The sequence below is a fragment of the Oratosquilla oratoria genome, chromosome 2 (genome assembly GCF_046742065.1).
Source record: "Oratosquilla oratoria isolate Oo_2021 chromosome 2, ASM4674206v1, whole genome shotgun sequence".
Lineage (NCBI taxonomy): Eukaryota > Metazoa > Arthropoda > Malacostraca > Stomatopoda > Squillidae > Oratosquilla > Oratosquilla oratoria.
Genome location: NC_134778.1, coordinates 86,655,283 through 86,674,175, shown reverse-complemented (window position 1 = coordinate 86,674,175; position 18,893 = coordinate 86,655,283). Strand labels below are relative to the sequence as shown.

The 18,893-nt window shown below is 43.7% G+C and overlaps 2 protein-coding genes across 2 annotated transcripts in view; both read right to left on the bottom strand.

The window, feature by feature from the left end:
* LOC143040945 (galactosylceramide sulfotransferase-like) overlaps positions 1-3,859 on the bottom strand; it is a 43,231-nt gene extending 39,372 nt beyond the window's left edge. Inside the window, exon 1 of the mRNA XM_076212381.1 lies at positions 3,679-3,859. The gene's annotated coding sequence lies outside the window, so the exon portion shown is untranslated. The remainder of the gene's footprint in view (positions 1-3,678) is intronic.
* Positions 3,860-7,613: 3,754 nt separating this feature from the next.
* Positions 7,614-18,078, bottom strand: LOC143036557 (uncharacterized). The gene is made up of 4 exons (XM_076204072.1): positions 17,868-18,078; positions 16,741-17,359; positions 15,292-15,340; positions 7,614-7,759 (listed from the first exon to the last, which is right to left on the bottom strand). The coding sequence occupies exons 1-4, from the start codon at positions 17,912-17,914 to the stop codon at positions 7,614-7,616; spliced, it is 861 nt and encodes a 286-aa protein (XP_076060187.1). The 5' UTR covers positions 17,915-18,078.
* Positions 18,079-18,893: the final 815 nt, after the last annotated feature.

Below are 18,893 nucleotides of genomic sequence, written 5' to 3'. Positions count from 1 at the left end.
GGAATTATGCGCTGTTTAGTAGTCTAATTTCACCGGCTATTTTAATTTCTAAATCTAAAACACTAATGCACACTGTGTTTTAAAGATGTGTTCCGCCTGATACCAACACACACATGAAAACATTTGCTGTCGAAGACGACACAATACAGATGAGAGATAACAGGTCGGAACAGGTGTGCACCGAGTAAGAGCTGCGGACTGTATAACATTGATCCAGAGCAGGCAAAACCCTCCTCAGTTATCATCAACGACATATAATTCTGGGATCACACATCATAGCTCCCGTCAGCCTCCTGTAGCTAAATTTTGTGGTCGGCAGCCCCTTACGTCAGTATCCTGTGAAAGAGCTGTACACTTCCTGTAGAAAAAAAAATAATAATAATGACGGGAAATATACGGGGGTCGTAGCCTTCCACCCCGTCATGCAGCCGGTTTTGAAATGTTCAAAAGGTACGGGAGTTTTGGGTGCTGTGCGGCCCAACTGTCATTTGAAAGGGGAAGAGCTGTACTACAGAAAATGTACAGGAAATATACGGAAGGCCCTCCTGTCAGACGGGAGTGACGAGTGGAAAGTTCCCATAGTACAGAGAAGTGGCAGACATGCTTCTGAGATGTGGCAACCGGGCCGCACTACATTAGGCGCCGAAAGAAGCGTCCTGTCACGTGTGTTGAGCGGGAGGTGTATAAAAGGAAGACGGCTGGCTGCGCCGTCACAGAGATAAGATAGATTCTGAATGAAGAGGCCCCCGTTCCGTTTTCTCATCACGTGGATCTCGTCGTTTTCAGCCGCAAATATCCTAGTCCAAGGGTTCTCAGCCTTGCTTGGCCCATTCACCCCTTTCACCATTTGTCAGAATGTCATTCCCCCCTCCTTTCCAAGATTGTCTGTTTCAAAAGGTGCATTCTAAATAATATGCAAATATTACTAAAAACCCTTTTATTTTTTCCAAATTAGTATATATTTTTCCCAAATTAGTATAAATCCAGCCCAGGCCAAAACCTATTATTGCTTTCCTCACCCCGTAAGCTGACTGTGGTCACAATGCACCCCCAGAAATCCCAAAATTTCTCCCTGGGGGTGAATTTCACCCCTAATGAGAACCCCTGCCCTAGTCACTAGCTCTGTTTGTCGTGCTGCCGCTGATTTTCCGAAAAGTACTGCTACCCGAGGTAATTCCCCCTTCTCTGTGGAATCTCGCTCTGGCAGGATTATGCCCAGCATAACTCTCCCTGCACGATCGGCGTAGCCCGTGTGGTTCTTTTGAAAATCGCCTTTACGGCGGGAGAGGTGGGACCACTTCCATCAAGACAAGCCCAGTCTCGCACGCTTTAGGTGCACTCGGGCCTCGTGTTCGTTTGACTGCTTGCGAGGTAGACAGGTTAGACTTAGCACCAACGCGCTAGTTAACGCCCGCGAATCCCCGCCCCCTTAGATTTTCGTCTTTTTTTCACGAATTTCTGTTGCGAGTAACTTAGATTCCTCTCGTTATCAGGGCCGCCATGGCGGCTACTGAATCCGTAACTGGCGTGTCGAAGAAGCGTCGATGCGCTCCAGGTTCGGCGGCTCCATCTGACGATGAAGCTGCTGTCGTGATGGCCCCAGTTAGTGCAAAGGGTGGCAAGCTCGGGTACGACACCGCTTTTGAGGTGGTGAGAGCTCTTGAAAAGGGCCCTCTCCGTGGCAAGCTTTTGTCTCTCCGGCCCCTCGGCGATGGTAACGTGCTATTGTTACGAAGCACTTACGAACTCGTCGAGGAGCTGGACGGGATCAAGTCGCTCGATGGTAAGCCGGTGAACCTGGAGCGTCTCAACCCGGAAGACAGGCAGCATCGACTCGTGGTACACGATTACCCGACCACCTACATGACTGAGGCCATCGAGGACCACAGTCAGGTAATCGCGGCCACGAGAATGCGCCGCTGGGACAAGACGCCGACACGCCAGGTCCTCAAAACTATCAAAGGCGAACCCTTCAGCAAGATTGACCTGGGTTGGTATGGCAGGTATGATGTACGAACGCACATCCCTGATCCTCTCCGTTGCTTCAGGTGTCAGCGCTATGGTCATCACCAGGCGAGGTGCACTTCGAAGCATCCCAAGTGCGGCTTTTGCAGCATGCCTCATGCCACTGAGACTTGTCTTAACAAGTTCAAGGCTGGCACTGAGACTGTTGCCAAATGCCCCAACTATAGTAAGAAGCACCACGCCTGGAATACCTCGTGCGCAGTGCGTAAAGTTCAGGCCATTGCCTGTAAGGAGAGGACAGAGAAGCGAAAGGACTTCATACCTGTCCCCCCAGGAACATTTGTATGGGGCAGCAGGAAACACTCTCCTATCACAGCACCACCACCACCTACACACAGTGCTCCTGATCTGAACAATCAGGAGCATACTGATGTGCGCGTGCATGCGCACAATTATAATATCACATCACAATTATAATATACAGAAGTTGAACCTATGGTCGTGAGATCTTGTTTACGTTTCCACTTATCAAACATTGCTATAGATTTCATTTATGTTGTCTTATTGAACTGATTCTTCTGATTTTTCTTCAAGAAAATGCATTTCTTGGTGTACCTCGTTGGAGGTGTGTATATATATATATATATATATATATATATATATATATATATATATATATATATATATATATATATATATATATATTTAACTAGTTTCGCACTGATTTTGTTTTAGTACTCACGACAAAAAGACCAAGACTGGTGTAGTCATGGGATTTTACCTCCGAGCACTCAGGATATGCAGCCCTGAATTCCTCAATGAAGAATTACAACATATAACCAAGACCATCGTAAAACTTAGCTTTCCCGCTGGTCTTCTCTCCGCAACCTTGAAGAAAGCCAGAGCCATAAGAGATAGAAATAGTAACCAAAACCAAAGCAAGAACAATATAATGTTCATAGTAGTCCCCACCTCAGACTTGGCCTGCGCACTCAGTAAAGAACTGAGACATACGGACATCCACATCTATTGTGACGCAGGTAAGAAAATTAGTGATCTTATCAAACCAAAGATAGAAAATAACAATACCGAAAGTTTAGATTATAAAATTCCATGTTCGGGGTGTGACAGTGCATATATAGGAGAAACATACAGGGGATTAATCACAAGATTAAAAGAACACAAAGCCGATGTCAAATACCACCGCAACACCAGTGCACTTGTGAACCACATAGACGAAGAAGGACATCTACCTAAATGGGATCAAGCGAGTATTCTACATAATAATCTCAACAAAAGACATAGGAAAATCGTAGAAGCTCTGTACATAGCCATCAACTAATGTGCAAACAATAGAGTAGGTAATATCAAATCATCGGAAACAACAGCACGGCACGCAGCAAAAGAGTGGAATAAAACGGGACGAATGATCACCAGAGGCATCCCACGGTGTGTCAGTACGACCAACGCACAAGAGTTAGAGCCTCCTTGAACTCAGACCTAACCTAGTTCATTACCCAGACATTTTCTGTATTTATTGCCAGTATTTTCTGATGTGTAACATTCTTTCTGAAGAAGCACCATAGTGCGAAACTAGTTAAAGAATAAACTCTCGTTCTATTTGTGTTTTCCCCTCTGCCCCTCTCTCTCTCTCAAACACACACGCACACACACACACATATATATATAAATAACAAAAACTGGGAAACTTACTCGCACGCGTCAGATTTTATCTGTCAGTATTTCTTCCTTCTTCTGGTGATGAAAATAATAATTTGTCGAACGCAATGCACCAGATGTAGATGAACGATGTCTCCTGGCCGGAGGTTTGTCCGCCTTCTCGCGAGGTGTAAACCATACTGACCATACCTTGGTGCTAGCCAGATGTTGTGACGTAATGTTTCTCCGGTTTGAGTTCTGATTTTTTTTTTTTCAGGATCTCATACCTACTTTGGGTTTGACCGTAGGGTAGTCCAGAGGTGTATGTGTGTGTGTAGGGTGGGGGTTAGACGAAGGTGAAGGTGAAGGAAAAGAGGAGATACCTAAGAAGGGGAAATAACTGGACTTTGTCCACCTCCTTCTCGTTACTACGGGTAACCGGAGTGACAATAGATATCCTCGCAGCTGTAGCCGCTCAAACAAAAGGGAACAGGCATTGTCCGCTGCACCTGGCATCAAGTCCTCACCCCATTATTAGCCATATTCCACGTAGTCTTCGTTCAGTCATTTTCTGCCAAGCCACGTGTACAACCCCCCCCCATCCCTCTCTCTCTCTCTCTCTCTCTCTGTGTGTTTCCCTCCCTCCCATTCTCTCTTATCTCGCATCTCTCCACCTTTTGTCTGGATTCTCCTCCGAGTCAGTGACTTGTTCCATCTCCCTTCCTCCTTTCTAGCTACCTTTCCAGTTCAATTCTATTTCTGCTCCTTTATTGGCTCCATAATATACTTCACTCCAGTCCGCATGTTTACCCAACCTGTCCTCTTCATGCCAGCGCCAATCCCGGCATTGATCTCTCCATTCCTCTGTGCACTCAATTTTGTATCCATCACCTTTATCAGTCTTTAACTTTCACATCCTTTTAGTGAATTCTATATGCTCCACTTAGAAACAAAATCCTTCAAAACCCCGTGTAAAACATTTTAACTATTGTAGGTCCATGGATGACATAAGACTTTCTCCAATTAATCTCTCGTATAAACATCGATCATCTTAGAGTAAAACTTTAACAGAATTAAGGGGCATCTGTTTTTTTCCGTTTCTGAATATGAATTGGTTGTCTGTGAAGATGCCCGTCTCCTCTAGATATTTTTACCTATCTTTCGCATTTATTTCAAATAATAACCTCTGGTTTATGATGATAGGGTTTCTATTTATTCCCTTCCATTGTAAATTGGTACCACATTAGCCCTTTTCCAACCCCGAGATACTGTTCCTTTTTCTAATGAACGTGCAATTAACCTGTTAATATTGGACGCCAATTATCCACTGCATTCCTAAGAACTATCCTTTTAGAGGCCCTGGGTTTTCCTTACATTTACGCTTTCTCGTAGTTCCATCACTTCCATTTAACACACCAAGTAGCTTTCTTTAGTAAATACCGAATGGAAACTTTTGTTAAGTATTTCTCGTCAGGGGGCATAGTCAAACAATTGTTCATTTTGTGATAGAAGCATGAAATTTGGTACATATGTAGAGTTGTATGTTGTGAACATTTTCAGATATTGGGGCACTTGAGATTATGCCTGTGTCAGCCCTGGCAGCAATTTTCCATAATGACTGCCATATACCATTGGCGAGATATGGGGGAATTGGGGTGTGTCAAGACCCACCTATGAGCCAGGTTAGTCGCGACAAAAAAAAAAAAAAATAATAATAAAAAAAATAAATAGATAAAAATAAGGCCGTGTGCATTTCGGACGAGTGAGATTTCAGGCAGGATAATTAAATTTTTCGTTAGAATTAAATATTATTATATGAATAAGAATAACACATACAACATAAATAGACATGGAATAATAAAAATATCAATAAATGTTACATAGAATATAGATAAATAATATTTACCGAGTAGAGTAGCTGGGTGTGCTATTGTATGTAGCACGTAAGATCGGGTGGGTGAAATGAAGTCTTGATTATGGTGTAGACGAATCTTGATACCGGTTGCTAGAAATCGTACAACAAATAGATAGATTTAAGTGAGGTTGATGCACGATAACTTCTAGTGCACTTCGCGTGGAGATGGGCAATTGTTGTAGTCCAAAAGACTTGTTTAGCGGAGTTGTCGTAATCGACGAATGTAGAATAATTTCTACGTAGATTCAGATGGGCCCTGGGCGTCTGCTTCTTTTCTTGTCTTCTCTGTTCTTTTCGCGTTCTGGTTCTCTCTGCTTCTCTTCCCTATTGACTCTGTGTCTCTCCGTGTCTCTCTCTGCTTCTCCTTTTATAGCCCGGGAATGGGAGCTTACGTTTCTCGGGATGCCAAAATGTATGTAAAGCGATAGTTTAAAGTACCTTCAACCAACGAGAAAGCAGAATGAGCTTTCCCGCCAAATTATGTTACGTTTCTTAGCTTGGCATCATCTGACAGATCGTAATAAGGCACGCCCAACAGACGGGTATTGCGCAATGTTTAACAATTAACATATATATTATAAGATACAATACAAATTACAACATCTATTACACATCATATTCACGCAAGGCGTGCCTTAAAAATACAAACAGGAGACTTTATTCACACAAGGAAGTGACACAGTATAACCACAGAATTCTATTCACGCTAAGGATGTGACAGGGTGCATATGTGCAATAGGGCGCTTTTTGGGTAAACGTTCACCCAGAACGTATTAGAGTATTTCATACGTATTTGCAAGTCATAGATAATATATATATATATATATATTTTATAAAGAGCAGGTGATTATAATGGAAGTTTAAATGAACGTAATTGACGTTTTTTAAGTCATACAATGCCCATATGAAGAAATGAAGTTATTTTACAAATTACTCACGAAAATTCACCTCAGGGCATAGAAAACAATATGTGACATGTAATCAGATGCAACAAAACCTTACAATGCAGTTAAGTGACAAAACAACAACAGGTAATATACAAGTGGTTTGTTCACGAGCCAAACTTGCACACATTTTCCTTCACAGAAGCAGAGGGCAGTGCAGTCTAAATATGCTGCCTTGCACTTGCATCGGTTCCTGTAGCCCTTCTTACATCCACATGACACCAGCTCCTTGCATGTTTCTGCAGCTTCAGGGAGAGTGTCCCAGAGTGGCTCAGAGGAGCCATCTTCTTCATCCCTGGTCCAACCCCAGCTTGTTGGTGGAGGTAGCTGTGGCTGTGCAGCCAACATCTGACCCCAGACATGATCACCCTGGAGAGCTGCCCTTGTAGCATGTTCCAGGGCAGCATAGGTGGATGGAATACACTGCACCGAAGTCTTTCTCGCAAACATCCTCTCTATTGCTTGGTTCACTTCGAAGTGTGCGCTGGTGCGATCATAGAGGGGTACCACATATCTCTGGATGACTAGCATTGCCTCTTCTTGAATTTCAGTTAGTGAATCAGCCAGAGTCAGCAGTGCATTGGAGAGCTCTGGGGTAGTGTTCCAGGTTGCCCAGGCACTTCTCGTGCCATGTTCCACAAAATAGGACACAGTGCCAAACCCAGTGAGTGCATGAAACATTCAAAATGCACGTGCTTTGCTTGGACTTAGAGATGAAGCTCTCATGAGTGGCCAAGAAACGGAAGTTTTTGCCTGTCCCGAAGGGTATCCAAAGATTTTTTTTTTTTTTTTTTTTTTTTTTTTTTTTTTTTTTTGACAGTGAGAGAGCTAACTTTACTGCCAGAACTACCACATCTGTATCTATAGTTCGAACAAGAATCTGATGTTGGCCGTGTACATGGAGCAAGTGATTCTCTACTGTCGTGGGCTGGTGCAGAGTACCTGCCATCCATCTGTCACCACTAGCACTTTGCCACTACCATCATCAAAGGAGTGACTGCCTCAGAAATGGAAAAACTCCACTTTGTTGTTGTTTATACGCAAGAAACTCTGCCAATTTCTAGGAATAGTTACTGACTTGTCAACGTGGCTCCTCACACCTTTTCCAGATTTCTCTCTAGCTGTGGATTTCAGCGAGTCAGGGCTGTAGTTGTCTCACACAAGGTCAAGACTTGAGCAATGTTGAAACTGCCCTTGGATGTAAGTTTCAGCACCTGCATGACTACGGCTTCATCAATAACTTTGGTAGTGACAGTGGGTGCATCTGATCGTGTCTCTGAATGGTGTGTGTGCAGATAAATCACAAAACTGGGACGTGATCAAATATGCTACCGAGAGCTCCGGCTCCCCTGGAGTTCAGGACGGAGTTGCCAAAGGTATAAAAAAAAAAATTCTTGACGAAAAAGGGTAAGACAATTGGCCTTAATGTGAAGTGATCCGTTCGCGATTTTTCCCACCACATTTTCCACAAGTGCTTTCCAGTCGGACAATTCGACGCTGTTGTTGTACACGTACTTTCCAGTCGGACCAATCAGCGGCATTGTTTTCATTCTATCTCAATGGAGATTGTTTGAGCGCACTCTTAAAAAACATGGAAGTAAACATCGTCCACGTAGTGGAAGGTCATGTAATGAAAGCTCGAAATCAAGAACAAAAAAGAGTATCCCACTCTGCTCACAAGTAATACCTCGGAGGAAATCTCCGCATAGCTTGTCAAGATTAAAAGAAATGAGGCAAAGGTGAAAGAAATAAGGCCTTAGGAAAGATTCATTCGGTTGTGAGCTGGTCTGTCTCCTGTGTGCATAACCTTCATTATTACAGATTTTGTTAGGATTTATTAGGTCTACCAAGCAAATGAGCGCATTCTGAGAACCCGAAGAAAATGTATGCACATTGTATTTTTAAAAAACGACGAAAAAATATATACATGCTTAACAAAATGAATAATTTTCTGTTAAAGCACTTTGTTCTTTTAACATGGTTAAGCTTTGAAGAGTTAAGGTGTGGTTAAGGGAAACATCATTCGTAGGTCAACGCACTACCAGACCCAAGTACATTCTGCCTACAGGCGTCAGCTGGGAGCCTGGCACAGGGTAGGGGCATGACCTCTGACCTACTTCTGACACCCTGTTGCCAGTTGGAACTAGTAGGTAGAACAATACAAACAGACATATATATGTATAGCATAAGGACATAATAAAGTAAGACAAATACTTGCATATAATATTTCTTTGTCGCGGCTCGTGCCGCTTAAATTCTTCTTATCGGCTTAAGAAACCTGCACAGCGAAGCTATAGCGATAATCCCATACCACACTCCTGGTCATATGGCCATTTCCCGAAGGTTGAGTGTGGTTTGAATTTTCCGCCAAAATCATCGGAAATTTAAAATTCCCGGCTCTGTGCAGGCATGCGCATTGTCGACCCCACCTCCCCCTCCCTATCCCCTCCCTTCTTACCCGGCTAGCTCGAGCCGGACGTCGCGTCACTTCAATGAGAAATGAAGGCTTCGCCTGTGGGAGGAGGGAGGGACCCTAAATCTGTGCAGGTTTCTTAAGCCGATAAGAAGAATTTAAGCGGCACGAGCCGCGACAAAGAAATATTATCGGCTGAAAGAAACCTGCACAGCGAAGCTATGCATGAGACGAGGACAGGTGGGAGGAGAGGTGAAGCCTGAATCAAACCGTTATTACGTGTGTCTTTCCTATGGGAGACTTATTCATTTTATCACTCAGTAGAGGGGAGACAGAAACGTCAAGTACCCACGCCGAAGAATGTGACATGCACAACATTGCACTGTTCACACAATGCGTAAATTATACGAAATTTGTATCCTGTTCAACGGTTCCTGGCCCCTCCCCACTCCTCGGTCGCCCTTTGCCCCCTCCACTTTTTTGAGATGAGAGGGGTGGAGCCGTTTCCATGGCGACACATGGGACAGGGGCGACCGAGTGGTAGAGACACCGTGTCCCCAAGGGAGTCGTCGATGTCCAGTCCCTAGGTCCCGCACCCGCTCCACAGAGTGGGTGCGGAGAAACTCCAGCGACCGGCGTAGGGCCCCCGACCGAAGCCAGGGACGCAACAACCTGTGGAGTGCTGAGGGTATCGGCCCGGGCAGGTCACGCGGGAGAAGCAGTATGCTCCTGTCGACCTCCCGTACCGGCCGTCGGCGCCCCAAGCGGCTCAGTGGAAGGGCCGGGGTCGCGAAGTTGAGCCCCCCCCGCCACCGAAGGAGGGAGGACGTGTGAGAGAAGCACGCTCTTTTGGCGCAGGGGAGCACCCGAAGGACGCTGACTGTGTCCCACTCAATCCCGAGCCAATAAAGTCTCTGTGTGGGAGCAAGGGCAGACCCGTCCCAGTCCACCCCGAACTCCACGTCCGCCAACACACTCAGAGCCACTGAGATGTCGGCCGATGCACCCTCCCCGGTGGGCAAATGCATCAACTAGCCGTCTAGGAACATGAGTGTGGAGACGCTTGCTTCCGTCCAACGTACGCCTACCACTCTCACTAGTTTCGTGAAGATCCTCGGGGTAAGCGAGAAACCGAAAGGGAGTATGCGAGGCCAAGTTCGTTTCCGAGCGACCTCGTCCGTGGGCGTTAGTCAAGAGGCTTCGTCCTGGGTGAAGACGTTCCCTGAGCGTCTCCCACGAAGACGGGCCTGGACCCTCGGTATGTATCCAACTCACCCCAAGTCTTCCCGCGGGAAGTTCTCGAAGCCCGTGGCGAGCGTCTTCATCCAATAGTGTGCTATGGCAATTTGTGACGTCTCATCACCCACAAGCGGACTTCTATATGTTTAATACCTAGTGACATCATGTGATTATACTGTGACGTCACCGGATTGATCATGGCGCCATAGGATCGTCTCGTGACGTCACAGGGACACAAATTGACGTCATAGGACTACATGGTGACGTCAATTTATCACAATGACGTCATCTTATCATACCGTGACATCACTGAGTCACAGTGAGCGTTGAAATAAATTTTGACATGGTAAAATTCTGGACCATCATGACTGTAGATTAAATTAAGTTGAATAGGAAAAGTCATGTTCATTTCGACCTAAGTCACAGTGAGCGTCGAAATTAATTTTAACATGGTAAAATTCTCGACCATCATGACTGTAGATTAAATTAAGTTGAATAGGAAAAGTCATGTTCATGTTGACCTGAGTCACAGTGGGCGTTGAATTAGTTTAACATGGTAAAATTCTTGACCATCATGACTACAGATTAGCTTAAGTTGAATAGGAAAAGTCATGGTCATTTCGACCTAAGTCACAGTGAGCGTCGAAATTAATTTTAACATGGTAAAATTCTCGACCATCATGACTGTAGATTAAATTAAGTTGAATAGGAAAAGTCATGTTCATGTCGACCTGAGTCACAGTGGGCGTTGAATTAGTTTAACATGGTAAAATTCTTGACCATCATGACTACAGATTATCTTAAGTTGAATAGGAGAAGTCGTGTCCATTTCGACCTGTTTTTTTTTTTTCTCTCCAAGGTCAAGGCATTTTATTTATGTAATACCTAGCACTTTGCGCCAACTTAAACTGTACTATTTAAAACTGATTTTCCTCTTCTCATTACACTAAATGATTGTAGTTTCTTTGAACTAATTTATACTCATTTTAACTAACACTAGACTCCCTAAGTCTAAAGTTCTTTTGTGTTTTACTTGGGGGTGGAACATCAGGTAAGTCATCTTTAAACTCAAGCCAAGTGAAGTTGATAAGAGGTTGGCTGTGGCTCATGAGAAGGGCTGGGTGTTTTTTTTTTTTTTTTTTTTTAAGAAACCTGGAAGGAGGGTGGTGCCGTGAGGCGTTAGAAGACCATTGAAGCTCGGAGGTATGGGGCTGCCGAGGCCTGATGATCCTCGGGGAGCCACCCTCCGTATCATAAGACACGTCCCTTTGTCCTCCAAGAGGCCCGGGTTCTTACCACGGACGACTTGAGGACGTATGGGGAACGGAGTACGAGTGGAAAAGGTCAAAGTCTACGCCTAGGGCCTGACAAAGAAAGTTATAAGGCGTTAAAGGACCATTATTGGTCGAAGGTATGGGGCTGCCGAGGCCTGATGACCCTCGGGGCGTCACCCTCCGTATCATAGGACACGTCCCCTTGTCCTCCGAGAGGCCCGGATTCTTACCACGTACGACTCGAAGACGTATGGGGAACGGATTACGAGTGGAAAAGGTCAAAGTCTACGCCTAGGGCCTCACAAAGGGAGCCATTAAGGCGTTAGAGGACCATTATTGGTCGGATGTATGGGGCTGCCGAGAGGCCTGATGACCGTCGGGGGCACCCCCTCCGTACCATAGGACACGTCCCCCTCTCTTCCGAGAGGCCCGGGTTCTTACCGCGGACGACCCGAAGACGTATGGGGAACGGATTACGATCGTATAAGGTCAAAGTCTACGCCTAGGGCCTGACGAAGCAAGCTATGAGGCTGTTAGAGGACCATTGATGACCGGAGGTTTGGGGCTGCCGAGAGGCCTGATGACCCTGGGGGGCGCCACACTCCGTACCATAAGACACGTCCCCCTGTCTTCAAAGAGGCCCGGGTTCTTACCACGGACGGCCTGGAGACGGGGACGTATTGCGATCGTATATGGTCAAAGTCTACGCCTAGGGCCTGATACAAACCGTGAGGCAATAGAGGATCGATGATGGTCAGAGGTATGGCGCTGCCGAGAGGCCTGATGACCCTGGGGGGCGCCACACTCCGTACCATAAGACACGTCCCCCCCCCGTCTTCAAAGAGGCCCGGGTTCTTACCACGGACGGCCTGGAGACGGGGACGTATTGCGATCGTATATGGTCAAAGTCTACGCCTAGGGCCTGAAACAAACCGTGAGGCAATAGAGGACCGATGATGGTCGGAGGTATGGGGCTGCCGAGAGGCCTGGTGACCCTGGGGGGCGCCGTCCTCCGTACCATAAGACACGTCCCCCTGTCTTCCGAGAGGCCCGGGTTCTTACCACGGACGGCCTGAAGACGGGGACGGATTGCGATCGTATATGGTCAAAGTCTACGCCTAGGGCCTGATACAAACCGTGAGGCAATAGAGGACCGATGATGGTCAGAGGTATGGCGCTGCCGAGAGGCCTGATGACCCTGGGGGGCGCCACACTCCGTACCATAAGACACGTCCCCTGTCCTCCGAGAGGACCCGGGTTGTTTACCAGGGACGGCTCGAAGACGGGGACGGATTGTGCTCGTATAAAATCAAAGTCGAAGAATGAGACAAACCAGCAGCCAAGCGGAAAGCGATAAAACTAACAGACGATTAACCAGCAGGAAACGGGACCGCCTGCTCCCATGTGGGCAGCGAGTTAACCACTCGGTTCCGTTTCCGCGATCTAAGTGACGCGACGTCCGGCTCGAGCTAGCCGGGTAAGAAGGGAGGGGATAGGGAGGGGGAGGTGGGGTCGACAATGCGCATGCCTGCACAGAGCCGGGAATTTTAAATTTCCGATGATTTTGGCGGAAAATTCAAACCACACTCAACCTTCGGGAAATGGCCATATGACCAGGAGTGTGGTATGGGATTATCGCTATAGCTTCGCTGTGCAGGTTTCTTTCAGCCGATAATGAGGAGTTTGCATGCAAAACGGTTAGGAACAGCGCGTATGGTTTAACGACGTACGTAGAGCGATTACGTAATGTAATGACTGCATACACTAACATAAAACATTTACTATACAGAGATTAAGCGCTATATACATATTGAGATTAAGTACTACATATATATTGAGATTAAGTACTACATATACAATAAAGGAGTATTACGTATACAATAAGGAGAAAAATGACACACTAACTATAAGTAACTATAAGTAAAAAGAAGAATTACTACAAAGGTGAAGGTAATACTCAAATCATAATAATTTGATCGAACTCTGACCACAATACACAAAATATAGAAAAATATATTGGGGTCTATTGAAAATTAATCAAAGAACCTGTTCCCAAACTTGTTTTAATGTTTTTGTGGATTTGTGGGAGGTTTACATAAATTGATAAATTTTATGTGTAAAGAATAAGACTGCGAAAAGCAAGTCACAGCATACACACTACGTACGTGTAAGACATTTGCGTGCCAAAACCGATTGCACGCGAGTCCGAGAGATTGGCGATACCAACAAATAAGCGTGCATGTTTACAGATGACGATATAAATGTGAAATAACAACAATAGCGCTGATTGGTCCAATTGGAAAGCACGTGTTGTAAATAAGGTACATAAAAATGAATAAATAAATAAAAATGCGACCCGCCCGGCGGTGTTACCTTCCCGGATTTCCTCCCCGAGGACATCTGGATTGTATAAATTGTATTCACGCCTTGCATTATTAGTTTTCTGGAGATGACTCCATTGGTCGAAACGTCAGTGTTCCAACACATCGCTGACTCTTCATCTACCCACGTCCTTATTCATACGTGTGTATGAACAAATGACCACATTTTCCGTATGAACAAATCATCACATTTTCCACATGGTGACCATATACTCCGTACAGTACATGAACACCAGCGCCACATTCCAAGTGATTACTCCAACAATGACTACGATGATGTAACTAAGAGCTAGAACGTAATGCCGCTGGCCTGACTCCGGACCAAACAAATCCCGATTCTACCAGCTCTTACCGGAAAGATGAGAAATGTATTACGGAGATTATAAGAATAGTAAGCCTGTGGGTGAGTTTGGTCAGTTAAGAGTGGTCATATTTGTCAACAGCCCTCGTTTTTTATTTCCTTATCATCAAGAACAGTCTGTCCGCTAGTTGTGGAATTTTGTCCCAATCCAATGTAATTTATGAATACCATTGCACGTCTGGGGACTGCTCATCCCTTAATTCTACTTGCATTGATCATACGACAAGCCATCTCAGCAGGCGATTTGATTTATCTATCAAAAGAAACACCATGTGAAGACGGAGCCTTTAATATTACGACGTTTCGCTTGCTATTATACAAACTAATGAAACATGGGTCGGCAACCTCTGTTTGTATAGTGCAGAAGTGCAATGCCGTTAGACTGAAAGGTAATAGAAATATACATTTCTTTTCACTACCCAAAGATAAAGAACTTAGAAAGAAATGGATTGAATTATGTGGCACACACAAAACTCGGTCATCTGGATATGTATGCAGCCGTCATTTTGAAAGTAACTATTCATCAGCAACATTTCCTGAAATTTTCATTCAATTGCAAATAAACAGACTAAAGAATCCGGTTAAAACATAACTGAGCTTGGTGGAGACAAAGGTCTGCATATAAAATCCACGCTTGAGGAGATATGGAAACCCACGCAAATCCAAAATGTAGTATAATAAAAACCATATGATGCTTTTATGCGTCATTACTACTGGGTTTATATTCAGCTAGTTGGTGTGTATCAACAGTATAATATCTTCCTCATCTACCTGATCAACATATGAATTGACATGTCATCCCATCTAATAACTCATCATATTGATATAATCCACCTAATGTGAAAGCATGGAAAACATTTTTATTACTTTTCTGGCGGTCATATCTCAGATACTGATAATTTGAGGATAAAGTGATACTGAGTAATTTCAGTATTACGTGAACATCATAGTGTAATTTTAAAGTTTACCATACATACAGATGGTTTTCTTTAAAGTTTACATTTTCTTTCACCTCTCACTCTCTCCCCCTCTGGAGGCGCGAGGAGGGGAGGTGCTCAACGTACCTCATAGTATTCGTTTTACCTTGCATGGTACAAAGACGCGATCCACGGGATTCGTAGACGAGTGACGTCGACTTACCTGCCCTGCCTACGCTCACACTAAATTTGACGTTTTCGTGGTATGGTGGCTGTTACGTCGGACAGCGCGTAGAGGTGACACAAGATGAACGGAGAGAGGACCGCGAAAAAAAAAAGTGGAGACCCTACAATCTCTAGTAGCCTTTGTCACCCGCACAACGTCCCCTCCACCGAGCCTCTCACTGACTTCCCCGTCCCTTCCTCCGCCTTCCGCCCCGGCCCCACCTGTCACCGGGGTACCACCCGCTCGCACTCACGTCAAAGATGAGACAAACCCGTGTGCGTTTCTCGCTGTGTAGGTGAACAGTTGCCAGATGTCGCTAGCCATTTATAGAATCGTCCTGTTTTCAAAAAAGGATGTTTTTGTTGGATAATCATTTCACTTTGTGTTAAATTAATAATTAACAATTAGACTCTATAGGTAACGTTTATTCTAGTTCTAGTTAAGTATATAATTTCAAATATGATAATGATGCCATAAGATAGCGCTGTGCAGGAATTTGCAAACAGAAGTACGTGTATCTGCAAACATATAGTCACGTGCTGGGAGGTTGGTACGATGCATTGCATGTAGCTAGATAATGTAGGCCCTTGTGGACACTTAGTTGTAAGCCGAGGTATTTAATATATACTATAATAAGGAGCAATGTGCCTCTGTGTATACTTCTTTCTGTGTGTGGTTATGTACGTAATGTCTGTCAATTAAGATACGCCGGAAAAACGATCTTCTAGAAAAAGTGAAGATGAAAATAGTGTGATTCAAAACTTAAACATTAAAAAAGACTAGGTAATAAAATCTTATATGTCATTTGACAGTGACTTGGATGCGCTTTTGGTTTAAAATATAACAATTGAAAATGTTATATCAAAAGTAATCGCCTAAGCAACGAAATAATAAATCTATTTCGAAAAAATGTGCATTTTAATTTATTAATAAATAGTTAAAGGAGATCGAAATCGAATAACAAGAGAAATCAGAATCCCGTGATTTTCAGGGGCGTTTACACTAATATTTCATAATCTTCCTAAATAATAAATAAAAATGTAACTGTATTCTAAAATAAAGGCAATTACCTAGAGAACATTTATTTGAATGCCTCATGCTAAATTGTTTTCATTGATTATTAGTTAGTATATATTTGTGATTGATTTGAAATAAGTTAGGTATAGGAAATGAAACAGTAATATGGAAACATCAATGTATTTTAGCATTTGGTAGATTTTTTAATATGTTTAAGGCTAAATTCCTTTTCCTTTTTGTTATCTTGCCTTTCAGTAAGGCAGCTTTGCCTCTTGGTTGGCCAAACTGACGCCTAGCAATGGTCGTTGGCTGACAAGGAATTTTTCTCTTTGCCGCCCCCGATGCCTTAAAAATAGTGCAGCCTGCAGTCCGAAGGAAAGTATTAACCTGCGCAGGATTTCTGCAGGATTTCAGCCTCTGTTCAAATACCGCAAAGGAGCTGAGCATGCAGGTGCTTTCAGTTCTTTTTAATTCTCTATTGATCATGCTTGTGAACTCATCAATGCTGGTGTCAATTGATTGATTTTCATTTGTTGTCTGTGCGGAGGTCTCGATAACGACAGCTACATCTCCTTGCTCATCGTCACGTGCAGCTGGTTCTTTATTAACATGAGATACTGCATTAACAGGTGTATCAGCAAATAAGCCATCGAAAAAATTCGATGTCGGCATCGGTTTGTCGCCGTATATCACCTTATACAAGACTTCTTTTTCAGCAACAGTGCAGGCGTATAGTTGTGGAAGGCGAACTGCGCTGTACTGCGACGCTGCTAATTGATGTTTGCAAACGCTTCCTGTGTTTCCACAGAGGCAGCTGCACATGCCGATTGAGAGGTCCACATTGTAACAAATGCCCTCTTGTGAAGCTGACTTAACAGTATAAACTGTTCCTCCAGCATGAGTGACAGCGCACATTGGAATGGTGCTGGTGGAAGGTTTGCAAGAACTGTCCTTTTTGAGGAGGACATCTGACAACCGTAGACGAAGGTAATTGTTGTAAACGTCAGCCATTACCAACAGCAGCTGGGCACCGTTGTGTGCCTTGTTCCTGTACACAATTAGGAAATAATAATTACAATTATGAATTTTTGTTAATTAAAAGAATTCCTATTATTAAAAATTTACATTAAAATTACGCTCAAATCTAAGGCTAAAGTAAGTGGGTTGCATACATCAAACATCTAAAATCAAGTATTTAAAGTTGCTGCAATCCAAAATCAGGAGTAAAATTTAATAGGTATAAAACGCCAAGGCTGCAATATTTTCAGGAATTAATATGTGTTTTTACATTGAAAGTACTATTCTGCAACTTTTTAATTAACTTTTTTATTAATCATCACCATCACACTTTGTTTGCATTGATTTGATAGGTGTTAGTTGATTATGTTTTTTTTCTGTCTATTAGCTCAAAATAAATGTATTATTAATAAATTTCAATATTAATAAATTAAAATTGCGGTAAACTGAGGTAGATGATGACTAGGCTACCATCTCGCTATTTAGCAATTTCCTTCCATAAAAAGCAACTGCTATAAAATGTCTTGGCATTACAATACCTGTTGAGCACGATGTCCTTAATCACCATCATCATGCTTTCACACATATTGTTGGTGTTGTGACCCCGTAGTAGAAAGCCACATCTCCATGGTAGGCTCCACTCTTCCCTGCGTTCTACTGCTGATCTAAAGTACCTGAAACAAGTACAATTCTTAAGATACTACAACTTAATAGTTAATTTATGTTATTATATCACATATTATTGTGTAACCATATTAAATATTTTGTATGTGCATTATAATTTACATGAGTTTGTAAGTAGTTACTAACTCGGTACATTTGACGTTATTTTGCGAGAGTTCCGAGTTTAGGAACTCTAACCATATTTCTTCAAAAGAACATATGGACTCTGCGTACACCAGCTTCTTGAGAACAGAAATCAGGGGTTTTCGATGTTCGTTGGCGACTTTATTTCTGGAATTCCATAACCAGCGCCATGCGGCCTGCAGGACATGGAACACACAGAGGAACAACTTGCTCTGAGGCCACACCTCGTGCAATGCTCCTCGCTCAGCGTCACTGTCATCAGTGATGAAGCACTCAGGGTGCAGCTTGCCGTTGGTAATTGGTAATCTTGCATAATAGCGGCGTCAAGTAATTAGGTAGTTAAGGTAAGGTTAGTTCAAATTAGGTAAGCTTAGATAAAATCAGATACGGTTAGAAACGTTTCGGTAATGTTAGGTAAAGTGTAAAGGCTAGATAATAAATAATTGACGCCGCTCACCTGAAATTATATCGAAGGCGCCGCTATTCTGCAAGTTTACCACTTAATTTCCTACGTTATTTGTGAATTTAATTACCTATCATGCCTTTATACATTCACTGTGGTTTTCATACAAAAATACTTGCGATAAGTACCAAAGTAGATAGTTTATGTAAAGGAGCATTGCACGAGGTGTGGCCTCAGAGCAAGTTGTTCCTCTGTGTGTTCCATGTCCTGCAGGCCGCATGGCGCTGGTTATGGAATTCCAGAAATAAAGTCGCCAACGAACATCGAAAACCCCTGATTTCTGTTCTCAAGAAGC

Bases quoted from the DNA above. Each gene is read 5' to 3' on its own strand.
- LOC143036557 (XM_076204072.1), bottom strand. From the start codon at position 17,914: ATGTGTGAAAGCATGATGATGGTGATTAAGGACATCGTGCTCAACAG. The intron at 15,341-16,740 runs GTATTTGAACAG...CCGACGTAACAG, and splicing joins GCATGCTCAGCTCCTTTGCG to CCACCATACCACGAAAACGT. The intron at 7,760-15,291 runs GTAAGTCGACGT...CACACCATTCAG, and splicing joins TGTGAGCGTAGGCAGGGCAG to AGACACGATCAGATGCACCC.